Source organism: Schistocerca gregaria, chromosome 5 (assembly GCF_023897955.1).
Source record: "Schistocerca gregaria isolate iqSchGreg1 chromosome 5, iqSchGreg1.2, whole genome shotgun sequence".
Taxonomy (NCBI): domain Eukaryota; kingdom Metazoa; phylum Arthropoda; class Insecta; order Orthoptera; family Acrididae; genus Schistocerca; species Schistocerca gregaria.
In genome coordinates, this window is record NC_064924.1 from 183,127,562 (window position 1) to 183,153,915 (window position 26,354).

The following is a 26,354-nucleotide window of genomic DNA, read 5'->3' on the forward strand; positions in this document are numbered from 1 at the left end:
TCTAACAGATTGGCTGCCAAATTTTTCCGTGTTTCTCACTGTTGTGGTGTGAGATTTTTGGGGACCGTTTTTGCACAAATCTTTCTCATTCCAAGATCTTCAGTTATTATTAGACGAACAGTTTTTCGATTGATGTTCAGTTCTTCTGCAATAATTTTCACGGATAATCTTCTATCAGGTCGTTACGAGTTCACGCACCCTGCCCAAGTTGACAACTGTCCGTGAGGTTGATGGTCGTCCACTGCGGTCTTCATCTTCGACATTATTTGTGCCTTCACTAAACATTTTATGCCAAAGAAAACTTGAGCTCTCGACATAACATCCTCTCCAAAAGCCTACTGAAGTTTACTGTAAGCTGTTGTCGCGTTTTCACCCAATTTAACGCAAAACAAATGGCATACCGGTGCGCAATATTATGCGGTTCTACTTCCGTGACGAGAGACACAAACACGTGTTAACTTACTACAGCACAACTCACGACTGAGCAGTTGCATCGATGTGCTACTTGGACTAGAAGCAGCTTATAGACTGTACCTACTGTGCCTACACAAGCCTGTAGGGTTGCTACATCTCATTACTTTATTGTCGCACCTCGTAAACGGAAGTTGGTAGGCGTGTTTCTACACCTGAAAGTTGATGCCTGTTCGAATTTCGTTTCAGTCGCAAAAGAGTAGCGCTAGTAACGCCACTAAGACGATCCAAATCAGCTTGCTCCATATAAGTGATGTAACGGGTGTGAGTGTTAGTTAATCAAGAATGCCTTTAAAGCGACAAAGACTCAGTTACCTGTCCCCCACTGAGTTTGAACGAGATCGTGTAACAGGGGTACGAAAAGATGAATATTTCTTCTGCGATATTGCAGAAAGACTTGGCAAGAAGGTAGCCACTGTATGTGACTGCTGGTAGCGGTGGTTAGGAGAATGAATGGTCGAAAGAAAACTTGGCTCGGGACAGCTACGGGGCACTACCGAGAGAAAAGATCATTGTGTTCGTCGTATAGTTCTGGCGCATCGTACTGCATCTGCAGCAAAAATTTGAGCAGCAGTTGGCGCCACAATGACACAACTGTTACAAATTCGTTACTTCTTCAAGGACAGCTCCAAGCCAGGAGCCCTGTAGCGTGCATTCAACTGACCCCAAACCACCACCATCTGCGACTTCAGTAGTGTCAATCGGGAGCTGCTTGGAGGGCAGAGTGGATGTCGGTTGTGTTTGCAGATTGAGCCGGATCACTGATCGCAATCAGCGATCGGATAGCTTATATTGCCTATTTACGCCTAGTGATCTTTGTCACATAGGTTAGCGAGCACAAGGGGAGTGCCTTTGGAGGGATGTGCAGGAGAGAGTTGCGCTTTGGCTGTCAGTGTGGACGGTCATGTCGTAAGCTCTGGATGGGCTTGGGCGTGATAGCCTGTAAGTTGCATGGTGTGTGCTTTTAGCGGGAAGTAGTGGCATGTATGAGGCCTTTACTCGCCAGATTAGCTGCGAGCGTTAATGCGCTCCTTCCTGGACTCGGGTAGGATCGCCGGCCCCGGATCGGATCCGTCCGGCGGATTAACGACGACGGCCAGTGTGCCAGCCAGCCTGGATGTGGTTTTTAGGCGGTTTTCCACGTACCACTAGGTGAATATCGGGCTTGTCCCCACGTCCCGCCTGATTTATACGACTCGCAGACATCTGAAAATGTTCGCTCTATTCCATGAATTACACTAGAAGCGGACAGCTGGGGTACACTTATTCCATCGCAGGGAGTTAAGGGTGGCGGCAGGAAGGGCATCCGGCCGCCCCCTAACATTGCCAAATCCGTATCTAACCATGCCAACCCTGCGCAACCGCGGGTAAAGGCATAAGCAAAAGAGGAAAAGGAAGAGGCCTGTGTGATGTAGTAAATACGCCCAGCCTTGGTGGAGAGGAACGAGTACGCCACACGCCACTGCCTGTGGACGTTTCAGTACGGGATGTTGGCACGGTGCAACGTGCTAGGTGCAACCCGCAAGGTATTATGGAATGACGACCTCGGTTTTTGTGAGAGACGCACAGGTGGGATTCATTAGAGGCTATTTATCCCGGTTTTGCTAGATCAACATTGAAATCAACAGCCTGCTGCTACGGTGAGCGTAATTATTATTTGCTTCTGCAGGCTGTTAGGGAAGTGTGTACCACCTCCTCAAGATTCTTCCGCTATCGCCAGCAGTTCTAGTTAGTCGTTACACAATTTGAATTGCCTGACTGTACTTATTGATATGATCTCTGTGTCGCCTCAATCTGCCCCTACCAATATTATGATATTTTATGCTGTGTCTTTAAAAGCTTCACGGGAAGAGTGTTTGCTGTGTACGATTTGTCTGGAATGTTGTTATCTCACGTGTGTTTGTTTAATTGCCGGCTGGGGCCGCGAACTTGTACTTCAGTAACAAAATATTTCCTTGCGGCGCCAAATTATTAACGTGGGGCCAGCATAATTCAGTTTAGGTTCTAATTTCTGTTATTATTGTATTTGTCACTACTGCTGGTAACTGAATGCTTTTGTCTGTTGTAGACTTGTGGACACTCCCACGCTAAGCTGGTGATTTGCGACCTGGCTGTAGTGTACCGGCCACATCATGTATACGCGAAATGTGTAGCAGCTGGCACTAATTTAGAGTTGAGAACCAAATGTTCAGTTATTTTACTGTCGATTGCAAGTCTATCTGTAACTGGGATTGTTTGCTAAACCTTTTGATTCCGTTTAAAGTGTCTTGTCAATTATCCAGTCAAATAACTTGTTGTCAAATAGCGTGTGTTTAAGACAGCCCTCGAGGCGTTAATGTTTATTGTTTGCGGTTCCTTCAGATCAGCCCTTCTGGCGTTTTACCTTCGGTTCAAAAGGTTCAAATGGCTCTGAGCACTATGGGACTTAACATCTGTGGTCATCAGTCCCCTATAACTTAGAACTACTTAAACGTAAATAACCTAAGGACATCACACACATCCATGCCCGAGGCAGGATTCGAACCTGCGACCGTAGCAGTCGCGCGGTTCCGGACGGAGCGTTTACCTTGGGAATTAGTTGTACTTCAGTCTTAGTTTGTCCTTTTATATTAGCCCTTCAGGCTGTGTGTGAGAAATTTTATATGGATAGGTCATTACCAGTGTTTATAAAATAACTCATAAATTTTTAGAGTTCACTAGCGTGTACTGTCAAGGCTAACTTAATGTTAAATAAAGTCTGTGTTACCTACCCATCAACTATGTGCAAATGAACAAAAACCGGCACAGTCCTTCCTTTGGTTATTCGGTAACGTGACCCCGGGTTGGATATACGTCCGTGTCTGTCACTGATGAAAGCTCGTTCTGACTCAGTGCCATTGATGGTCGTGTGTTGACCTGCAACCATCGTATCCGCGTGCTGGGCACCCAAGACCTCCACCTGGAGTTATGGTCTGGAGTGCAACTTAGTATGGCAGCGGGAGCACTCTCGTGGGCATCCAACGCACCCTGACTGCAAATTTGTACGTTAAGCTGGTGTTTGTCCTGCCATTCATCAACAGCATTGCATGGGATGTTTTACAATAGGATAAAGCTCGCCCACATACCGTTGTTGCAACCCAACTTGATCTACAGAGTATCGACATGTTGAGTTGCTCTGCTCAACAACCAGATCTGTCTCCCATCGAGCGCATATGGGACATCATTGGACGACTCCAGTGTCATACACAACCACCATTAAACGTCCCTGTATTGACCGACCACGTACAACAGGCGTGGAACTCCCTCGCACAAACTGACAACACAATGCATGAGCATCTGCATGCTTGCATTCAATATTTTGCAGGTTACACCAGTTATTAACGTACACATTTGCAATGGCTTATCTCACTTAAATATACACTACTGGCCATTGAAATTCCTACACCAAGAAGATGACGTACTACAGACGCGAAATTTAACCGACAGCAAGAAGATGCTGTGACATGCAAATGATTAGCTTTTCATAGCATTCACACTAGGTTGGATCCGGTGCCTACTCCTATAACGTGCTGGCATGAGGAAAGTTTCCAACCGATTTCTCATAAACAAACAGCAGTTGAGCGGCGTTGCCTGGTGAAACGTTGTTGTGATGCATCGTGTAAGGAGGAGAAATGCGTACCATCACGTTTCCGTCTTTGATAAAGGTCGGATTGTAGCCTATCGCGATTGCGGTTTATCGTATGACGACATTGCTGCTCGCGTTGGTTGAGATCCAATGACTGTTAGCAGAGTATGGAATCGGTGGGTTCAGAAGGGTAATATGGAACGCCGTACTGGATTCCAACGGCCTCGTATCACTAGCAGTCGAGATGACAGGCATCTTATCCGCATGGCTGTAACGGATCGTGCAGCCACGTCTCGATCCCTGAGTCAACAAATGAGGACGTTTGCAAGACAACAACCATCTGCACGAACAGTTCGACGACGTTTGCAGCAGCATGGATTATCACCTCGGAGACCATGGCTGCGGTTACCCTTGACGCTTCATCACAGACAAGAGCGTCTGCGATGGTGTACTTAACGACGAACCTGGGTGCGCGAATGGCAAAACGTCACTTTCTCGGGTCATTCCATGTTCTGTTTACAACATCATGATGGTCGCATCCGTGTTTGGCGACATCGAGGTGAACGAACATTGATAGCGTGTATTCGTCATCGCCATACTGGCGTATCACCCGGCTTGCTGGTATGGGGTGCCATTTGTTCCATGTCTCAGTCACCTCTTGTTCGCATTGACGGCACTTTGAACAGTGGACATTAAATTTCAGATGTGTTACGACCCGTGGCTCTACCCTTCATTCGATCCCTGCGAAACCCTATATTTCAGCAGCTTATGCACGACCGCATGTTGAAGGTCCTGTTCGGGCCTTTCTGGATACAGAAAATGTTCGACTGCTGCCCTGGCTAGCACATTCTCCAGATCCCTCATCAACTGAAAACGTCTGGTCAATGGTGGGCGAGCAACTGGCTCGTCACAATACGTCACTCACTACTCTTGATGAACTGTGGTATCGTGTTGAAGCTGCATGGGCAGCTGTACCTGTACACGCCATCGAAGCTCTGTTTGACTCAATGCCCAGGCGTATCAAGGCCGTTATTGCGGCCAGAGATGGTTGTTCTGGGTACTTATTTCTCAAGATCTATGCACCCAAATTGCGTGAAAATGTAATCACATGTCAGTTCTAATACAATATATTTGTCCAATGAATACCTGTTTATCATCTGCGTTTCATCTTGGTGTAGCAATTTTAATGGCCAGTAGTGTAATTTTGCGATGTTATTGAGACAATTGACCAGCACGTGGATTGTGGGTTCGTTGCTGAAGTCAAATTAACTTGATTGCTACAGTTAAAAACTAAGCTTCAGTGGCGTTAACGTTCTGTGACACTTGATGATAATTACGTACTGAGAAGCAAAGGATAGTGCAATGTTACAAAAGCGATTACATCAATGTGTGACAGTTTGTGAATACACCCTCTCGTCATCCGATTGCCCTCTACACCGGTGGGAGACATCAAGGGACATGACACACAATTATTTGAGCTGATAAGCTCTGTACTGTCCCGTGACGCAGACGGTGTTTCCCTTTACACAGAAATCATTTCAGTGAAAGCATTAGCTCACAAGGTATTACGTGTCACATGCGTATCTAAACAGTACGACACAGCGGAAACTCTTGTGTATCTCGCGTCGCACGTAACCGTATTACACGATCCGCTCATCATTCCAAGCAGCGCATGTGACTTAGCGTTTCCTGGATTCTTCCTGTGGACTGGTAGAAAGGTAAGATCCAGAAAAAACAAACCTCAAAACAAAGAAGACGGAAGATGTAAACAAAACTTCTTTATTCGCTTTCAAAGTGTTATTGTCCACAATGCACTATTGGCCTTGTTTATAGATCTCCTGTAAAATACCAGTAGAGGCTTCTTTGGAAATCGCCATAGAGTAGCAGCATTTATGGAGCGAATATTCAGATATGGAGAACAGAACCTTTGCAGTCAACAACCATTACCTCCGAAGTCCCCTGAGTTTGTCACACTTAATTATGGAAACTGATACTTCCTCAATGTATTTCGATCTGCAACTGTAACAGCTAACAAATTTCATTCTTATTACTAATAAATAAGTGCGTAAAAACAGTAAAGGTTTGGTCTTTTCCTATAAAAGGAAAACAAGAGTGTGTTACCAAAAGTCACTGATATTTGCCGCTTGATGTTGGCAACGAGCGCCATACGCTGTGGTCACTCCACTCTTACTCTTCGTGTATGGGAATTCAGAAGATAGCAGGGATAAAACACAGGGAGCGAAAAGTGATCTCCAATTTGTACAGAAACGACTCTGCAGCAATAAGAGTCGAAGAACATGAAAGATAAGCTGTAGTAGTCGGGAACACATTGAGATAGGGTAATGGACTATCTCCAGTCTTATGTGTGTTCACTGAGCAAGCAGATAAGGAAATCAGAAATTTTGTTCAAATGGCTCTGAGCACTATGGGACTCAACTTCTGAGGTCATCAGTCACCTAGAACTTAGAACTAGTTAAAGATAACTAACCTAAGGACATTGCACACATTCATACCCGAGGCAAGATTCCTTTTCTCGTGCTCTTTGAAAGTTGCTTTCCGTTAGAACGTTCAAAAGAGGGTACTAGAACAAATAGGCAGCCTGGATGGCTGACTAGAGTGATAAGAATATCTTGTAGAACAGTCAAAATCTAAATGCAGCAGCCCAGTACAAACAATACTGTAAAGTGCTTAAAAATGTTATTAGGAAGGCAAAAAGTATGTGGTATGCAGATAGAATCGCTAAGTCTCAAGATAAAATTAAAGCCATATGGTCAGTCGTAAAGGAAGTGGCTGGTCTGCAGAGACAGTACGAGGATATAGAATCAGTGTGTAGTGGGAATGTCCGTGTTGCTGATTAGTCGGATATATGTACAGTATTTAATAATCACTTTCTGAATATAGTATGTGAACTAAATAGAAACCTAGTCCCAACAGGGAATCATATAGCGCCCTTAAAAAAAAGCGTTCCGGGACTGTTACCTGAAATGCTCCTCCATGATACTGACAAGAGGGAGATTGAGTTAATAATTAAATCACTAAAGACCAAGAATTCGCATGGATATGACGGGGTATATAGCAGAATACTGAAGTATTGTTGTATGTATGTTGGCCAGTACTTAGCCATATCTGTAACTTTTCCTTTAGGAGTGGTCGATTTCCTGAGCGATTAAAGTACTTGGTAGTGAAGACACTTTATGAAAAGAGAGACAGGGATAATGTTGACAATTTTACACCTATTTCTATGCCATTGGTGTTTGCTAAAGTTATCGAGAAGGTTTGCTGTCAAATGTACAGTTTTGTTTTAGAAATGATTTAACAACTGAAAATACCATATTCTCTTTTCTCTGTGAGGTTTTGGAGGGATTAAATAAAAGGTTACGAACGCTAGGTGTTTTCTTTGATTTAACGAAGGCTTCTGACTGTGTTGACCACAAAATATTACTACAGGAGGTGGACTATTATGGAGTAACAGGAGTAGCTTACAATTGGTTCGCCTCCTACTTTAAGAACAGAAAGCAGAAGTTAAATATTGAGAGTGGTAGTGATGTTCAGTCCCAATGGGGCACTGTTAAGTGGGGCATTCCCCAAGGGTCGGTGCTGGGGCCACTGCTGTTTCTTATTTATATAAATGATATGCCTTCTACTATTACAGTTGATTCAAAAATACACTCCTGGAAATTGAAATAAGAACACCGTGAATTCATTGTCCCAGGAAGGGGAAACTTTATTGACACATTCCTGGGGTCAGATACATCACATGATCACAGTGACAGAACCACAGGCACATAGACACAGGCAACAGAGCATGCACAATGTCGGCACTAGTGCAATGTATATCCACCTTTCGCAGCAATGCAGGCTGCTATTCTCCCATGGAGACGATCGTAGAGATGCTGGATGTAGTCCTGTGGAACGGCTTGCCATGCCATTTCCACCTGGCGCCTCAGTTGGACCAGTGTTAGTGCTGGACGTGCAGACCGCGTGAGACGACGCTTCATCCAGTCCCAAACATCCTCAACGGGGGACAGATCCGGAGATCTTGCTGGACAGGGTAGCTGACTTACAACTTCTAGAGCACATTGGGTGGCACGGGATACATTCGGACGTGCATTGTCCTGTTGGAACAGCAAATTCCCTTGCCGGTCTAGGACTGGTAGAACGATGGGTTCGATGACGGTTTGGATGTACCGTGCACTATTCAGTGTCCCCTCGACGATCACCAGAGGTGTACGGCCAATGTAGGAGATCGCTCCCCACACCATGATGCCAGGTGTTGGCCCTGTGTGCCTCGGTCGTAAGCAGTCCTGATTGTGGCGCTTACCTGCATGGCGCCAAACACGCATACGACCATCATTGGCACCAAGGCAGAAGCGACTCTCATCGCTGAAGACGACACGTCTCCATTCGTCCCTCCATTCACGCCTGTCGCGACACCACTGGAGGCGGGCTGCACGATGTTGAGGCGTGAGCGGAAGACGGCCTAACGGTGTGCGGGACCGTAGCCCAGCTTCATGGAGACGGTTGCGAATGGTCCTCGCCGATACCCCAGGAGCAACAGTGTCCCTAATTTGCTGGGAAGTGGCGGTGCGGTCCCCTACGGCACTGCGTAGGATCCTACGGTCTTGGCGTGCATCCGTGCGTCGCTGCGGTCCGGTCCCAGGCCGACGGGCACGTGCACCTTCCGCCGACCACTGGCGACAACATCGATGTACTGTGGAGACCTCACGCCCCACGTGTTGAGCTATTCGGCGGTATGTCCACCAGGCCTCCCGCATGCCCACTATACACCCTCGCTCAAAGTCCGTCAACTGAACATACGGTTCACGTCCACGCTGTCGCGGCATGCTACCAGTGTTAAAGACTGCGATGGAGCTCCGTATGCCAAGGCAAACTGGCTGACACTGACGGCGGCGGTTCACAAATGCTGCGCAGCTAGAGCCATTCGACGGCCAACACCGCGGTTCCTGGTGTGTCCGCTGTGCCGTGCGTGTGATCATTGCTTGTACAGCCCTCTCGCAGTGTCCGGAGCAAGTATGGTGGGTCTGACACACTGGTGTCAATGTGTTCTTTTTTCCATTTCCAGGAGTGTATTTCTGTTTGCTGATGACACCAGCTTGGTAGTGAAGGATCTTGTGTGTAATATTGAAATAGTATCAAATAATGTAGTTCATGAAATAAGTTCGTAGGTTGTGGGAAATAATTTGATGGTAAATCACAGTAAGACTCAGTTTTTACAGTTTCTAACTCAGAATTCAACAAAAACCGATATTTTGAATATACAGAATGGGCTTATTACAAGAGAGACGGAACAGTTCAAGTTCCTAGGCGTTCGAATACATAGTAAGCTATTGTGGAAAGCCCAGGTTCAGGATCTTGTTCAGAAACTAAATGGTGCTGTATTTACCATTACAACAGTGTCTGGAATAAGAGACAGTTCAACACGAAAAGCAGTCTACTTCGCATAGTTTCATACGCTTATGTCGTATGATATTATTTTTGGGGTAATTCTTCTGATTCCAAAAGGGTATTTTTGGCTCAAAAACGGGCTGGTGTATGTTCGAGAACCACTTGTCGACCCCCATTCAATAGTCTGGGAATTCTGACATTGCCCTCACAGTATGTATTTTCTTTAATGTGGTTTGTTGTTAGCAATATTAGCTTATTCCCAAGAGTTAGCAGCTTCCACTCAATTAATACTAGGCAGAAATCCAATCTGCATGTGGAATGCACTTCCTTGACTCTTGTGAAGAAAGGAGTTCAGTATTCTGATGCATCCACTTTCAATAAGCTACCACAAGAACTCAAAAATCTTAGCAGTAGCCCAAACTCTTTTAAGTCTAAACTGAAGAGTTTCCTCATGGCTCACTCCTTCTATTCTGTCGAGGAGCTCCTGGAAGAGCTAAAAAATTAAGCAAATTCCAGTGTTACACTGTTGATTTTCTATATTTAAACTTACGACTTGTCGCCTGAATATGTTTCTTATATTTCATTTTATCTGTTTCTACTGTCGTGTTATAATTTCATGTATTGACTCGTTCCATGACCATAGAGACTTCTCCTTAATTTGGTCCCACGGAACAATAAATAAATAAACCTGCGACCGTAGCGGTCGCGCGGTTCCAGTCTGAAACGCCATGAACCGCGCGGCCAAAGCGACGTGCCAGAAATTTGGAAAGAGTTAAAATTCATAGAGGACTGAGGTTCGCCGATTACATTGTAAGTGTATCCGAGACGGTAAAGGATATGGGAGGGCAATGCGAACACAAGTTAACCTCCAAACGACCGTTGGGATCTTATTACAGCTGAACGTACAACTAGCATGCTCAGGCAATTGTGGTTGTTATACGAGGCCTATCCAGAAAGTACATTACGTTTTGTAATTAAAAGTAAATAAAGTATTGGAAATTTTTTTATTATGTACAGATGAAAGCCACAATTAAATACTACTTTTCTACATAGTTGCCATTTAAATTAAGGCACTTATCGTAGCGATGGACGAGCTTGGAAATTCCTTCGTCGTAAAATTAGGCCGCCTGCGCCTTCAACCACGTGGTTACCTCTTCTTTTGGGACAGAAAAGGTGTGATTTTTGTGGGTTTCCTGGAAAGAGGTACTACAATAAACTCTCAAAAGTATTGCCAAACTCTGCACAACCTCAGAAGAGCAATACAAAACAAGCGCAGGGGAAAGTTGGGCTCAAAGATCTTGCTGATTCACGACAACGCCCGGGCCCACACGGCAAATGCCACTCGTGACGTTCTCGAATCTTTTAAGTGGGAGTTGTTTCCTCATCCGCCGTACAGTCCCGACCTGGCACCGAGCGACTTCCACTTATTCCCAGCAATGAAGAAGTGGTTGGCTATGCAGCGGTTTGATGACGACGCACAGCTTCAAGAAGAGGTAACCAAGTGGTTGAAGGCGCAGGCGGCCGAATTTTACGACGGAGGAATTTCCAAGTTCGTCCATCGCTACGATAAGTGCCTTAATTTAAATGGCAACTATGTAGAAAAGTAGTATTTAAGTGTGGCTTTCATCTGTATATAATAAAAAAAATTCCAATACTTTATTTATTTTTAATTCCAAAACGTAATGTACTTTGTGGATAGCCCTCGTATTTCGCTGATGTTAGTATCAGTACTTCCTTATCTCCAAGGCTATATTTGGAGCCACGTGCCAGCGTCCAAGAGGGGAGGACGGAGGGGAGGGGACGGGTGGTTTGACCCCCCCCCTCCAGGTCCCGCTGCACCCACGCATGAAACACCCCTACCCCATCCCGAGCGCTGCACACAGCAACCAAGGACGTGCGTGTTGTTAGCATGAACCGAAGCAATGAGTTCGCACTTTTCGCTGCATGGGGAGAAGTCGTCTGCACATATCACTACGATCGCGCTTTTTGTGGGGGTAAGAGTGCGTTGTAGTTCACGCGCATGGATGTGTGTGATGACCTTAGGTTAGTTAGGTTTAAGTAGTTCTAAGTTCTAGGGGACTGATGACCTCAGCAGTAAAGTCCCACAGTGCTCAGAGCCATTTGAACCATTTGAAGTGGGAGAGGGGTGGGGGGGGGGGGGGTTGTGCAAGACTCTGTAATATCCTGTATCTGACACTCCCATGTAGTATCAATTAATGTACATCACTGGCCGTTGTGTATTTGAAACCCGCCATCGTAAATCTGTAGTGCACTGAAGGAGGCATTCCTCAGCTTTTTAGGGAAGAAAGTGATGTCAACCGACTAACGCGTTAGATTTTATTGGAGAACATGGGTAATCCTACATTTGCAATATAAATTACAGCGACACCTTAGCAGGAAGCAATCGAATGTACTTTTTTTGCAATGACGATATCCTAGTGATAGTCAGTGGTCCAGCGGACTATTAGTAACGTTACAGAAGAAGATGTGTGGGACATTTAACTATTACTTGCGATTTTACTTCTCCAGTTCATTACTGTGAGGCGTGGAGTCAAGTCAAAGCTGCTTGGAAATGAAAATAGAAAAGCAAGAGAAATATTTGGAAACACTTCGGAGAAAAAATCCAATGGTTAGTAAAACTGGAATGAGTTGTGCATTCTTATTAGTGTCTACCATCAATATTAGACAGTCTCCTATATGAAGAGCAAAGCTTCAACAACAGAAAGGTTCTAAATAGTGCTGAATATTGCAGTGTGTGTGTGGGGGGGGGGGGGGGGGGGGGGTTGACATTACATGTTTGTAGAGAGACCATGATTTCGAAGTCATAATACACAGAAATTGTGTTGGTTTTTATCTGGAGTATATCCATGTATAGAAGTGAAACATGGATGGTAAACAGTTTAGATAAAAAGAGGCTTTAAAATGTAGTGCTACAGAAGAATGCAGGAGATTACATCGGTAGGAAGCGTAACTAATGAGGACACACTGAACAGAACTGAGGGGACAAATTTGTGGCACGACCTGGCTAAAAGAAGGGATCGGTTTATAGAGCACATCCTGAGGCATCAAGGGATCATCAATTTAGTGCTGGAGGGAAGCGTGGGAGAGGCGGAGGGCGATAAAATTCGTCGAGGGAGACCAAGAGATGAACACAGTAAGCAGATAGGTTGAAGTAGTTATTTGGAGATGAAGAGGCTTGCAAGAACAGAGCAGTATGGAGGCTCGTTAAACCAGTCTTCGGATTGAAGACCACAACAACAACGTTCCGTTACAGAGTGGTGTGTCGACCAACCAATAGATGGTCCACGATCAGCATCGAGAGTCTACGGAAATTTTCACCATGGCTGTAACTGTTGGCTTCTAGTGCTCAATTCAGTCTAATTTACGTCACAGCTTTAAAAATTGTTGTAATACATTCAATAATAATAATAATAATAATAATAATAATAATAATAATAATGATAAAACTTCGTATAACGCAACCCTGTGACATTAAAATTTACCCAATACCCGTTTCTCTACTGTAGAAGCGACACGAGGCAAGCCAGTTGGCGGTATGCTCAGCTCAGAACAGTGTTAAGTTTCCATTCACACACTCACAAACACACGGAGATAACACGTACATATGTTCGGCCGCTAAAGGGAAACGGGCAGCTGTGCGACACATGGAAGCTGAGAGCACTCTGTTCCGTGTTAGAAACCGCAGAATGGAGTCACATCCTTTTAATATCAGGCATCAAAGTAACTGCGTTGACCGAGTGAACGCGAACTCCAGTTACCAATTTTCTGAGTAATTTGGTGTAATGGGTCTGTGGTTCTGAGTGTTTCGTCACGCATTATTAACGTAATTATTATTCATACGGTATGTTATTCAAGAGTCCTTTGTTTCTGTGAAAATAGCCTGACAGCAGCGAAACAGGCGTTATTAGTCTATCGTCGCAACGTACAACACAATGTACAGAGTAATGCAACAGCGATCCTCAGAGTTAGCACGTGCGCTTCTGTCACAGTGTGTCCATTCTGTTCTGACAGTGTACACGAGATCCATACTCCGCTGGTCAGCCTACGGTTTGGGTGGTTGAGGGTACTTTGGAACCGCCGTCACTCCGCACCTTTCCTATTGCACACGGGGATGGTGGGCCGCATCCGTGAAAAACCTTCAGACTTCACCCGCTACTTGTCTACATTGTGAAATGTAATAATTTTAGAGTAGTAATAATTATGTTTGCATATGTTGCTCAAAATATCGACCGCATTGATCACAACACAGTACGTAATGACGCAACATTGAAAGTCTCACACGCTGAAAATTCGCAAAAGTTTCGCGAGGCACTGGAAATGGATTGTCGCGAGCAATTCTTTGTTGTCGAAACAGAAACGCAATAGCTCTGCAACGAGGTCCCTTATACCGAAATACTTAGAAACTGTAGACAACCTCCGGAATTTTGTCGATGAAATTCTTGTTCATCCCTCACACCTTCCGAAATTTGAAATACGTCCGTTATAACAAAACTTTAGTAATGAAAACTTCGAGAGGTTAATTTATTTTTTTCTTCGTTTGTCAGGCATCAAATGATGACACGACTTGTCGGTTACCACACGTGTCGAAGACAACTACAGGCTATCACAGGAGGAAAGGATCAGTACTCAGGATTATAACAAACAATCATTCGAAACAAAAAAATTGTTTAGCAAACACCTGCTCTAAACACATACCTTAAGAGCTGTGAGCTATAGTTCATCTTCGCTACGTACAGAATTGCCGGAAATGATCGTTTAAGTAGTTAAGGTGCTGTTGTGTGGGGAGGCACTCGCTGTGCTACTTCCTCCGGGCGTCATTTCAGGAGTGCATTCACTTGTGACTTCATTTTTATGAACTGCAGTGCGCTATCACAATGAACTGCCCAAGTTCATTATGGCAGCACGTTACTGAGCTCGCAGTAGCGCCGGCGGTGAACATACGCCCTATTAAGAACCAGTTCTCGCCTTTTGTAAGGTCCTGAGCCTATCATACATAAATTACAGTGACTTAAGTGTAATTATTGTCTTTGATTGAAGGTGGTATTTCTGTTCATCTCATTGTTTTTTTCTTTCAGTGATGGTCTGTACTGTAGCAGTTATTTCTATGCGTGGTCTAAGATTCGTGGAACTATGTTACATGACACTGACACGTTATGCGAAATTGAATTTAGTTCTTAAGTTTTGCACACCACTCTGGTTCCCGTATCACCTTCATATGACAATGAGCCTACAGTGGCTCGAAAAAAATAGTTAATGGTACAGAATACAAATCGTATCGAAATTCACAAAAAGCAATAGCCACATAAATAGCCAATTACTTCCTTGATTTTTTTCAATTTCTGTAAAGCATCTTGCCACTCCATGAACCTCTTTGAAATCTGTAAAAAAAACTAAGGTTACTGTTAATATTATCTGTCATGTCATTCTACCAGGACAGTTACCGTTACTGTTAGCCATTAGGCATTAGCAGTTGGCCCTGAGGCGTTATGGCTAATTTCTTAAGCATTAGGAATTCAGCACATTTCCTCAGGTCAACTAACTATCCACTCTTTTGAAAGACAACAAAAAAAAGGTTCAAATGTGTGTGAAATCTTATGGGACTTAACTGCGAAGGTGAATCGCCCTAATTGACGGTTCAACCAGTGCACTTTCGTTACAATGCAACAGACCTGCAGCAGTTCATGTCACCATATGTTCTTGCAGGTGTATAGATAGAAGGACACTACATTAATCTTTAAAAAGCAGAACACACAGGACGAAGAGTCAGTATAAATAACATATTGACGAGATACTGGAGGAAGTACAGAGGACATGTCGTGAGTCGTTTTTGGGTGGATGAGTCGGTAGAGCGCTTGCCCGCGAAAGGCAAAGGTCCGTAGTTCGAGTCTCGTCCGGCACACGGTTTTAGTCTGTAAGGACGTTTCGTATCAGCTCGCATTCCGCTTCACAGTGAAAATTTCATTATAGAAATAACAATAATCTAAAAACAAACTGATATACTTAAATCGGAACTGTTAACCTACAATTATGTTTTAAAACAGCACAATTTTGCTCAACTCCCTGTACATCTAACAAGATAAGCAATTACAACACTAAAATTATAGGAAACTAAAATGTTTTCGTCAGCACATTTTATCGTTGAGAAATACCAGTAGGTGACGATGTAAGGTCAGCAATAACAAAAAATGTTCAAATGTGTGTGAAATCTTATGGGACTTAACTGCGAATTTCATCAGTCCCTAAACTTACACACTGCGTAACCGAAATTATTCTAAGGACAAACACACACATCCATGCCCGAGGAATGACTTGAACCTCTGCCGGGACCAGCCGCGCAGTCAATGACTGCAGCGCCTGGACCGCTCGTCTAATCCTGCGCGGCAGGACAACATTTAATTAAGTAACACGTGATCATCGTAGTGGTAGATACATTGCAGTTTGTATGGCTCGAGATGTAGGTAAATCTATAACATAATGCTTACATCACGATACCCATAGCGCTCTGCAGTTTTCTCAACGAGTGGTGTGGAGGTAGGGATGCATTGACACGTGTAACATTAATACCTTGATGTATAACAGATCTCAGCATTCTCACATTAACTGTCATGGAGGCAGTGACCTTCATACAGGTTAGAAAAGGGCGTCGCTATGCTTTCGACGACCTAGATTCGAGTACTTTTCCACGACACCTCACTATTCACTGTTTTGAAAGGTATTCTCCTATTCACGATTATACACTTGTGCCTTTGGATAGAAAAAGTAAGTTGTTAACTGTCTACATCAGTAGGGATTGCCAAATCTGTAATGGTAAATACCATAGTGACCGCTTGAGAGTGGTTCACTACACAGTTTCCGTTAACTGTTACGGGCGGGCAGCGGTGGTCTCGCGGTTAAGGCGCTCAGTCCGGCACCGCGTGACTACTACGGTCGCAGGTTCGAATCCTGCCTCGGGCATGGATGTGTGTGATGTCCTTAGGTTACTTAGGTTTAAGTAGTTCTATGATCTAGGGGATTGATGACCACAGATGTTAAGTCCCATAGTGCTCAGAACCATTTGAACCATTTTGAACTGTTACGGAGTTAATGAGTCATAAGAGCTATTGCCGATAGCATTTGACGGGCCTTCAGATACAAAATCACAGTGTTCTTCCAGAAAAGCATAGTAGTAATCAACGATTAAGAGTGGTTTTATCGGTAATAGAGTCAACGGCAGTTGTCTAGTATGCTGTGCACACGGGTTATAACAAAATGTAAAATGCTAGAATAAAATGGACAGCGTATGTGCAGCGGCGTAGCTACAGAGATGGAGTACACTGTGTTCCCTATCAGTGCAGAGAAATGAGTAATTCTTGTTGTAGCACTTACGAACAGAAATAAGATGTATAATTGTCCACATGTAGCAGTCACGTAGTGAAATGAGAAATGGAGGGCGAAGCTCGAAATAAGTGCTTAAAAACGACCCACCGTTGAAATTGACTAATTGCACAAATAATAAACGGATTAAAGCCTGATATGATGCTTGAAATCCTGCTCTGGACGAGATTCTTCGGAGATTCAATTGTTAAGGAATCAGCAGAAATACGTTTAGCGCAAGATGTTCGTAATCGTGATGGCGGATTTCAAATGGATAAGCCGTCGAACCCTGTGATTTCTTTTATTTTGACATAAAATTTTATCTCCGCTAGTGCATATTCTGACAAAAAGCGCACATGTAGTATACCCATTACGCATGCGCTTGCGAGCCATAGATGGAGCAATAATTAAAGAGGGTGCGAAACTCGATAGAGCGGCGCGGGTTTAGCCGAGCGGTCAAAGGCGCTGCAGTCATGCGGCTGGCCCGGCGGAGGTTCGAGTCCTCCCTCGGGCATGGGTGGGTGTGTTTGTCCTTAGGACAATTTAGGTTAAGTAGTGTGTAAGCTTAGGGACTGATGACCTTAGCAGTTAAGTCCCATAAGATAAAAAAACTGTCCTTCCACATGCGTCTCCGATACAGATTTTGGTACAAATTTAGCGCAGTGCAGTAGCAGTCTCCAGTGCATTCCACTCACCCGAAGATGAGATAGATTACAGCCTACTTGGATCATTCTTTCATTCTGAAAACTAATCTTGTAATTAAACACTATAAGAATTTTTCTCATTATTATAGACATTTTTGTGCATTCGTTAACATTGAACCTTTCCAGTAGTTATGGGACGTGTAGAGGATGGACAAAGACATGGAAACACACAAAAAAGTGTGGGAAAACAGTTGCATGGAAAAAAGCTTCCAGTCCTCCAGGAATGGACAAATACAGGTCCCGAATGATTTTCAAGGGACTTTTATACTGCTGTTCGTGCAAAATAGTAGAAAGTCCAGGTAGCGGTGATGGAGGTGGTTCAAATGGTTCAAATGGCTCTGAGCACTATGGGACTTAACATCTGTAGTCATCAGTCCCCTAGAACTTAGAACTACTTAAACCTAACTAACCTAAGGACATCACACACATCCATGCCCGAGACAGGATTCGAACCTGCGACCGTAGCAGTCCCGCGGTTCCGGACGATGATGGAGGTGGGCAGCGATCACTCATCCATCTCTCCAGAAGACATGACAAAGGCTCAAAAATATTGAGATCTCATGACTGTGGTGGCCAGGAAGATGCTACACTTCGTTCCCGTGCTCACAAAACTAGTCGTGAGCGATGTGTGAACAGAGGTCCTGTCGTCTTGAAACACAGCATAACCACGAGATAAATATTGTATCACAGGAAGTACCTGACCGGCCAAAATGGTGACATAATCCTTGGCAGTAATACGACTTTACAGAGTGACCATGGGATCTATCGAATGCCACAATATGGCTGCCCATATCAATATTGGTACTGCTTGAAGAGTTTGACAGAGCACTGAAAGACCTGACTCGAAACAAGACCCCGGGAATAGGTTCAAATGGATCAAATGGCTCTGAGCACTATGGGACTCAACTGCTGTGGTCATCAGTCCCCTAGAACTTAGAACTACTTAAACCTAACTAACCTAAGGACATCACACACATCCATGCCCGAGGCAGGATTCGAACCTGCGACCGTAGCAGACGCACGGTTCAGGACTGCGCGCCTAGAACCGCGAGACCACCGCGGCCGGCCCGGGGAAGAGACAACATTCCATTAGAACTACTGACGGCCTGGGGAGAGCCAGTCCTGGCAAAACTCTACGATCTGGTGAGCAAGAAGTATGAGACAGGCGAAATACCCTTCAAGAAGAATATAATAATTTCAATCCCAAAGAAAGCAGGTGTTGACAGATGTGAAAATTACCGAACTATCAGTTTAATAAGTCACAGCTGCAAAATACTAACGCGAATTCTTTACAGACGAATGGAAAAACTAGTAGAAGCCGACCTCGGGGAAGATCAGTTTTGGATTCCGTAGAAATGTTGGAACACGTTAGGCAATACGAACCTTACGACTTATCTTAGAAGAAAGATTAAGGAAAGGCAAACCTACGTTTCTAGCATTTTTAGACTTAGAGAAAGCTTTTGAGAATGTTGACTGGAATACTCTCTTTCAAATTCTAAAGGTGGCAGGGGTAAAATACAGGGAGCGAAAGGCTATTTACAATTTGTACAGAAACCAGATGGCAGTTATATGAGTCTAGGGACACGAAAGGGAAGCAGTGGTTGGCAAGGAAGTGAGACAGGGTTGTAGCCTCTCCCTGATGTTATTCAATCTGTATATTGAGCAAGCAGTAGACGAAACAAAGAAAAATTCGGATTAGGTATTAAAATCCATGGAGAAGAAATAAAAACTTTAAGGTTTGCCGATGATATGATAATTATGTCTGAAGCAACAAAGGACCTGGAAGAGCAGTTGAACGGGATGGACAGTGTCTTGAAAGGAGGGTATAAGATGAACATCAGTAAATCAAAACGAGGATAATGGAATGTAGTCGAATTAAGTCTGGTGATGCTGGGGGAATAAGATTAGGAAATGAGACACTTAAAGTATTAAAGGAGTTTTGCTATTTGGGGAGCAAAATAACTGATGATGGTCGAAGTAGAGAGGATATAAAATGTAGACTGACAGTGGCAAGAAAAGCGTTTCTGAAGAAGAGAAATTTGATAACATCGAGTATAGATTTAAGTGTCAGGAAGTCGTTTCTGAAAGTAAACGTATGCAGTGTAGCCATGTATGGAAGTGAAACACGGACGATAACTAGTTTGGACTAGAAGAGAATAGAAGCTTTCGAAATGTGGTGCTACAGAAGAATGCTGAAGATTAGGTGAGTAGATCATATAAGTAGTGATGAGGTATTGAATAGAATTGGGAGAAGAGGAGTTAGTGGCACAACTTGACTGGAAGAAGGGACCGGTTGGTAGTACATGTTCTGAGGTATCAGGGGATCACAAATTTAGCATTGGAGGGCAGCGTGGAGGGTAAAAATCGTAGAGAGAGACCAAGAGATGAATACACTATACAGATTCAGAGGGATGTAGGTTGCAGTAAGTATTGGGAGATGAAGAAGTTTGCACATGATAGAGTGGCATGTAGAGCTGCATCAAACCAGTCTCAGGACTGAAGACCACAACAACATCAACATCGGAACCACGCCATGTTTCACGCTTCGGATCTAAACTCGGCCACAAGTTGGAAACAGTGTGAAACAAGACTTTCTTCCATTGCTCCAGAGTCCAAGTTTTATTCCGTTTCCCAGCGACCCGGATTTGAACAAGTAATGAGTACTTTTGGAATTCCAGCTCGCCCTGAAATTCCCGCTACTGGAGTTTGCCCTCATGTTGTTTTGGTGCCGATGGTGTTCTCGGGTGTGACATACAGTTCTACAGTGTCTTTTTGCAACTCATGTTGTCTTATCTGTCGTCACAGTGCTGTTCAGTCACCTACTGACGCAATGACTCAATACACACTTCCGCCCACAGATGAAGTTTCTCCGATTTCACTGTATGTGGTATAAATCTCCTGAATAATGAAACACTTCGGCTACCTTGGTGCAAGGAAGCACCCATATAAGGAAACACCCATCATACGAGTACCAAAAATTTCGCCTTCGTGGTATTCACTTAGCTCCGACATAACGCTCTCAAACCTGCACAGAACACTGTTCTGACCACAAATGAAATTTACAACGTGTGGAGGACACTGCATAGGTGCCGTTAGTGGTAAAATACAACAGCGCGTCCTACAGGTTTGCCAGGCATCTGCATTCGCATTGAGGTGACGAAAGCCATAGGACAGCGATATGTGTTTATATTGCTGGCGGTAGTACCGTTTACATAAGGTACAAAAGAGTGGAGCATCAAACGGGTGGTACATTGGCTGTGCAGTCATTTGTACTCAGATAATTCATGTGAAAATTTTCCGCCGTGATTATGGCGGCACGATGGCAATTATCAGACTCTGAACACGGAATGTTGGTTGGAGCAAGATGAGTGGAACGCTTCATTTCGGAAATATGTACTTCATTACTCCGAGACCAGGGGTGTCAAGAGGGTACTGAGAAAACCAAATTTAACGCACTACCTCTGACCACGGACAACGCGTTTGCCGACGGCCGGGAGCAGCGGCGTTTGCGTTGAGTTGTCAGTGCCACCCGACATGCAGCACTGCTTGAAATAACCTCTGAACGAACGTGGAACGTACCACGAACTTTTACTTTAGGACAGTGCGCTGAAATCTGGCGTTAATAGGCTATAGCAGCAAACGACCTTTGCTAACAGCGTGACATCGCCTCTCCTGGGCTCGTGACCATGTCGGTTGGATCCTAGACGACAGGAAAACCGTGGCTTGGTCAGAAGGGTCCCGATTTCAGCTGGTAAGAGCTGACGATTGGCTTCGAGCGTGGGGCAGACGGCACGAGGCGATGGACGCAAGGTGTCAAGAAGGCATTGTGGAAGTTGATGGTGGCTCCATAGTACTGTGGGCTGTGTTCGCATGGAATGGAGTGGATCTTCTGGTCGAACCGAACCTATCTTTGAGTGGAAATGGTTATGTTCGGCTACTTGGAGACAATTTCCAGCCTTTCATAGTCTTCATGTTCCCAAACAATGATGATGTGCCGTGTTACCAGGTCATAACTTTTCGCTGTTGATTTGAAAAACATTCTGGACAGTTCGAGCGAATGATTTGACCATTCAGATCACCCAGCACGAACTTATCGAACGTTTATGGGACATAATCGAGAGGTCAGTATGTGCACAAACTCCTGCACCAGCGACACTTTCGAGATTATGGACGTCTATAGAGGCAGCCGGCTAAATATTTCTACAAGAGATTTCTAACTTCCAGAGTCCGTGCCACGTCGAGCTGCTGAAAATGGTTCAAATGGCTCTGCGCACTATGGGACTTAACTCATGAGGTCATCAGTCCCCTAGCACTTAAAACTGTTTAAAGCTAACTAACCCAAGGACATCACACACATCCATGTCCGAGGCAGGATTCGAACCTGCGACCGTAACGGTCGCGCGATTCCAGACTGTAGCGCCTAGAACCACTCGGCCACTCCAGCCGGCGAGCTGCTGCACTACGACGGTCAAAAGGATGCTCGACAAGATGCTGGGAGATATCCCATGACTTTAGTCACCTCAGTGTTTGTTCAAGCACGTATTAGTCACGGTCTTCACAAATTTTTCTTCAACCGCAGTATTCCTCATTGCCAGGCACTCACCAGCAGCGGCGGCAGCAGTCAGTAGCAGTAACTGGACGAGAGGTGCCATGCTGAGCCGGAGCGCGGAACTTTTCGCGGTCGTCCGCCACGCGGTTCCATATATAGCACCGGCGGTGGAGCGGCGTGTGCTCAGCACAGGAAGGCGTCGTGTGCTTTGTGGGTGTGGACGCGCGCCGCCACGCCACGCCGCGTCACCGCCTGCCCTGCCAGCCGCCGACGACCACGCCTCTGCGTGGGTATTCCCATCTCGTGAGGACACTCGTCACTCCGTGCCACCAGGGAAAGCCGGGAACACCTAGTGGCGACTGTGGTGCAGAAAGTCGCAAACGTGTCATCTCTCCCGCCCCATTCAGGCGTATTTTACTCACCTCTCTCTCTCTCTCTCTCTCTCTTTCTTTCTTAGTGAAATCATAGGGCGTACACTTCGATTTCACATAAATCTAGAAACGAATGGAAAGAAAAATAAAGGATTGCTCCTCACCTGCTTATACACTGAGATGACTAAAGTCATGGGGTGCCTTCTAGCCTGCCATTGTCGCCGAGCGGTTCTAGGGGCTTCAGTCCGGACCGCGCTACTGCTACGGTCGCAGGTTCGAATCCTGTCTCGGGCATGGATGTCTGTGATGGTCTTAGAGGTGGTGATATGTAAGGTGTCAGGCAAATCCAACACCTTCCATGAAAACCCTGACATGATAAGCAAATCCTGTAGTATGTCACATAGCTCCAAATAAATCGTGACATTAAATTAACCAAAGTAATACGAGTAACGAGTGAGCAAATTGAATACCACAGACTAACACAAGAATGCCTAAATGCATGTCATACCTTCCCAGCATGAGACAGACGCAGTTCCGAGGGGAGAAACAAGAACAGAAGCCGAGAGCAGAACCGTATTAAGCTAGAAGGCCCTGCGATAAGGGACGGACTGGACACCCACGTAACCAGCTAACCACTAGGACAACCCCAGCTGCAAGTTGTCCTTTTTCGCGTCTCTGTTACATTAGGACCACCCCCAGCCCATTTTAAAAGCTAGAGCCCTCCAGAAAAACAGTATAGATCTTACGATAACACTAAAAAGGCCACACCACCCGCAAGTTTTAGCGTGAGACTTTTTCGCGTCTCTGTTACGTCAGGACCACCACCCAGACCATGTTAAAAGCTAGAGCCCTCATGAAGAACAGTATAGATCTTACGATTACGCTAAAAGGACCACACCAGCTGCAAGTTTTAGCGTGAGACGTTTTCGCTAACGTTGCAAACTTTAAAAACGTTGCCCCACCACGAAAAGTATAACGTTTCTCATTGGATCGACAGAATTTTTGTAGGCGGAGCTTAAGGTTAACATTGAGACCCTGATTGGTCAGTAAGAAGAAGTTAGGAGAGAGTTGCTTCCGAGACGGCGAGGTGAGCGGAGCTGTGCTGCTCGCCGCCCCCTGACGAACACCGACAAGGTAATGAACGCACTCGATGCCGCATAGCAGCGCATAAAGCTTCACTCAGAACTGCAGAAGTCTCATCTGTTACACAACCTTTATGTGTAATGCAAGTGTCGGTCGTCAATTAAAGCTCATGGTGTTCACATTTGCCATTTGCAGTAAAAATCTGAAACGCGATGATTTTTCTGTTATATAGTTATTGAGAAGGCACATCAGCCACTGTAATTTACGACAAGTAATTAAAGATAATTGAGGGTCACTGTAGACCATTTTGACAGTTTTCTCTTTTGTGAAACTTAATTTAAACCTAGATTATAGATGTGATATGGCATCCTTCCATCCTTCGATCCATTGTAGAACTTGGAAACCCATTCAGGGAATATTCGTTCACATTTTTGTTGAACGCAGTTGGTTTTTACCATCCTGTATTAAAACATCTTCTTTTATCAATAGTGCAATTTATAAACAATATTTTGTGAGTAGAATAAAATTTCCATTGGTAAACGTAACTGCTTCTTCGACGTTATTTTACCAGCTAACTAAAAATAGGAAAGCTTTGAACCCCTTCCACTAAATTTAGTTAGTATTAAGATTCTTTCACGGGGAGTGCAGTGGAGCTGACGCTGAAATCATTAAGTATTTGGTTATATCATCGCTAGTCTCACTGGACTCTTCTGAATTCTACATGTCATGTGTGGTCTGGCGTCTCCTTACCAGCAACAGGTCCCAGGTTAAAACTAGTCAATTCCCTAAAAAACACGCTCAGAGCGTCGTTGCGCGAAAGTGGTAGGGAGACACGATATAGAACAAACAGACACCACGCAGAATGTTAGAGTTTAACTAGTTCTAAGTCTACAAGACTGATGACCTCAGATGTTAAGTCCCATAGCGCTTAAAGCAATTTGAACCATTTTGAACAACTTGGGTCTATTGCTTTTTCGGCCCCTAAACTCCTACCAACTGCACTCCGGACTCATCTGACCAGGCTACGGTTTTCCCCTTATGGACGGGTTCAACCGATATGGTTATGAGCCCAGTAAAGGCGCTACAGGCGATGTGGTGTTAGCAAAGGCACTCGCGTCCGTCATCTGCTGCCATACGCCATAAATGCTACATTTCGCCCCACTGTTCTAACAGATACGTTCGTCGTACGTCCCCCATTGACTTCTGTGGTTATTTCAAGCAGTGTTGCTTGTCTGTTAGCACTGACAACTCTACGCAAACGTCGCTGCTCTCGGTCGTTAAGTGAAGGTCGTCCTCGACTGCGCTGTCCTTAGTGAGAGGTAATGCCTGAAATTCGGTATTCTCGACACACTCTTGACACTGTGGATCTCGTAATGTTGAATTCCCTGAAGTTTGATGGACTTCTTGATGCGTCTAGCTCTAACAACTATTCCACGTTCAAAGTCTATTAATTATCTTCCTACGGCCGTAATCACGTCGAAAACTCTCTCTCATTAATCTTCTGTGTACAAATGACCTTTTATAACGTGAATACGCGATATAACCGTCATCTCTAGATGTGCATATCGCTATGCCATGACTTTTGTCACCTCAGTGTTATTTTCCTTTTCATCGTCCTTCATCCACCGCTGCCATTCACCAACCCTTTACGTGTACTGCTGGCTGTTACAGGTCTTAATGGAGACCAGCACTACGTTCCTCTTCCTTGGTCTTCCCGGCGATTTCCTACACGTGAGGATGAAATTCAGGAACTTCCGTGGCTATCTGACGTCCTCGATCTGAGCCACATGTAGCCCTCTGCCGTCGCTTTCTTCTGATGAATCCTGCTATGACACCACGTCTGTACAGCTTACACAGCTCATGGTTGTGTCTGAGGGTCCATTCGCCCACGTTTAAAGACAATATCGGACCAAAGACCTTCCGCAGCACTTTTCCTTCGAATAGGAGAAGTTTATGAATGTCTTGCAATCGAATACTACACCTCTCGTAGAAATATAGTACCACGAGATGGATCGAGATTTTGTATAGCCGAATCTTGAACCGCCTCGAGAGACATTTGGACAGAAGCAGTTGTGTTGGGCTGTAGAGGCTTCGGTTTTCTACCAGGATCTTCATCTCTACTTCGCATGACAGGCTCTGTGTGAAAAGCCTTCCCAGATATTTAAATCCTTGGACTGCCTAGAGGGATCAGCCCCCCAACCGGAGGAACTGTAGTTGTCCAGTGTCTTGACTCCGCAGACGGTTCGTAAAGAGACAATCCGTCTTGGCCTTGCTTATGAGCGGTTCTGTTTCAATTCTTCAGAGCTGTTGAGTGTACAAACATCACATACGTGCCAGAATCTTCTCTTATACTTGGGTCTCTTCGAAGTTATCGTCAAAACTGATCCGGACAGGAGTAAAACCATCTCCTTGCCCGAGACGTGTCCCAATTTCAGAGTCATCTGTTATTTAGTTTCCCACCTTCATTTTACCGATGTTTCTCTCAGGTCGATCTTTACCTGGTTGATGAGTTACTGTGGCATCCCGAATTCTCTTGGACTAATGAACAGGCTCTTGCGGTGTATGCAATCACAGTCCTTCGTGAAATCAACAAATAAAATGTGCTGTTCTTTACTGTGTTCTCTCAGTTTACAGTGAGCTGGCGGAGAACGAAGATGTGATCCACTGCCTCCTAGGGTTTCACCAACCACTGACTCTGTACGAGGCAGCTAGATAGGATCTTGTAGCATATAAGAAGCAGAGCGATTGCTCGATAGTTTTCACATCTCGGTATGTCACCCATCTTATAGATT

The 26,354-nt window shown here is 44.8% G+C and overlaps 1 protein-coding gene across 1 annotated transcript in view; it reads right to left on the minus strand.

Moving 5' to 3' along the window:
• LOC126272510 (uncharacterized) overlaps positions 1–22,230 on the minus strand; it is a 196,317-nt gene extending 174,087 nt beyond the window's left edge. The window contains exon 1 of the mRNA XM_049975408.1: positions 22,163–22,230. Coding sequence (XP_049831365.1) covers positions 22,163–22,211 — 49 coding nt within the window. The 5' untranslated portion in view covers positions 22,212–22,230. The remainder of the gene's footprint in view (positions 1–22,162) is intronic.
• Positions 22,231–26,354: the final 4,124 nt, after the last annotated feature.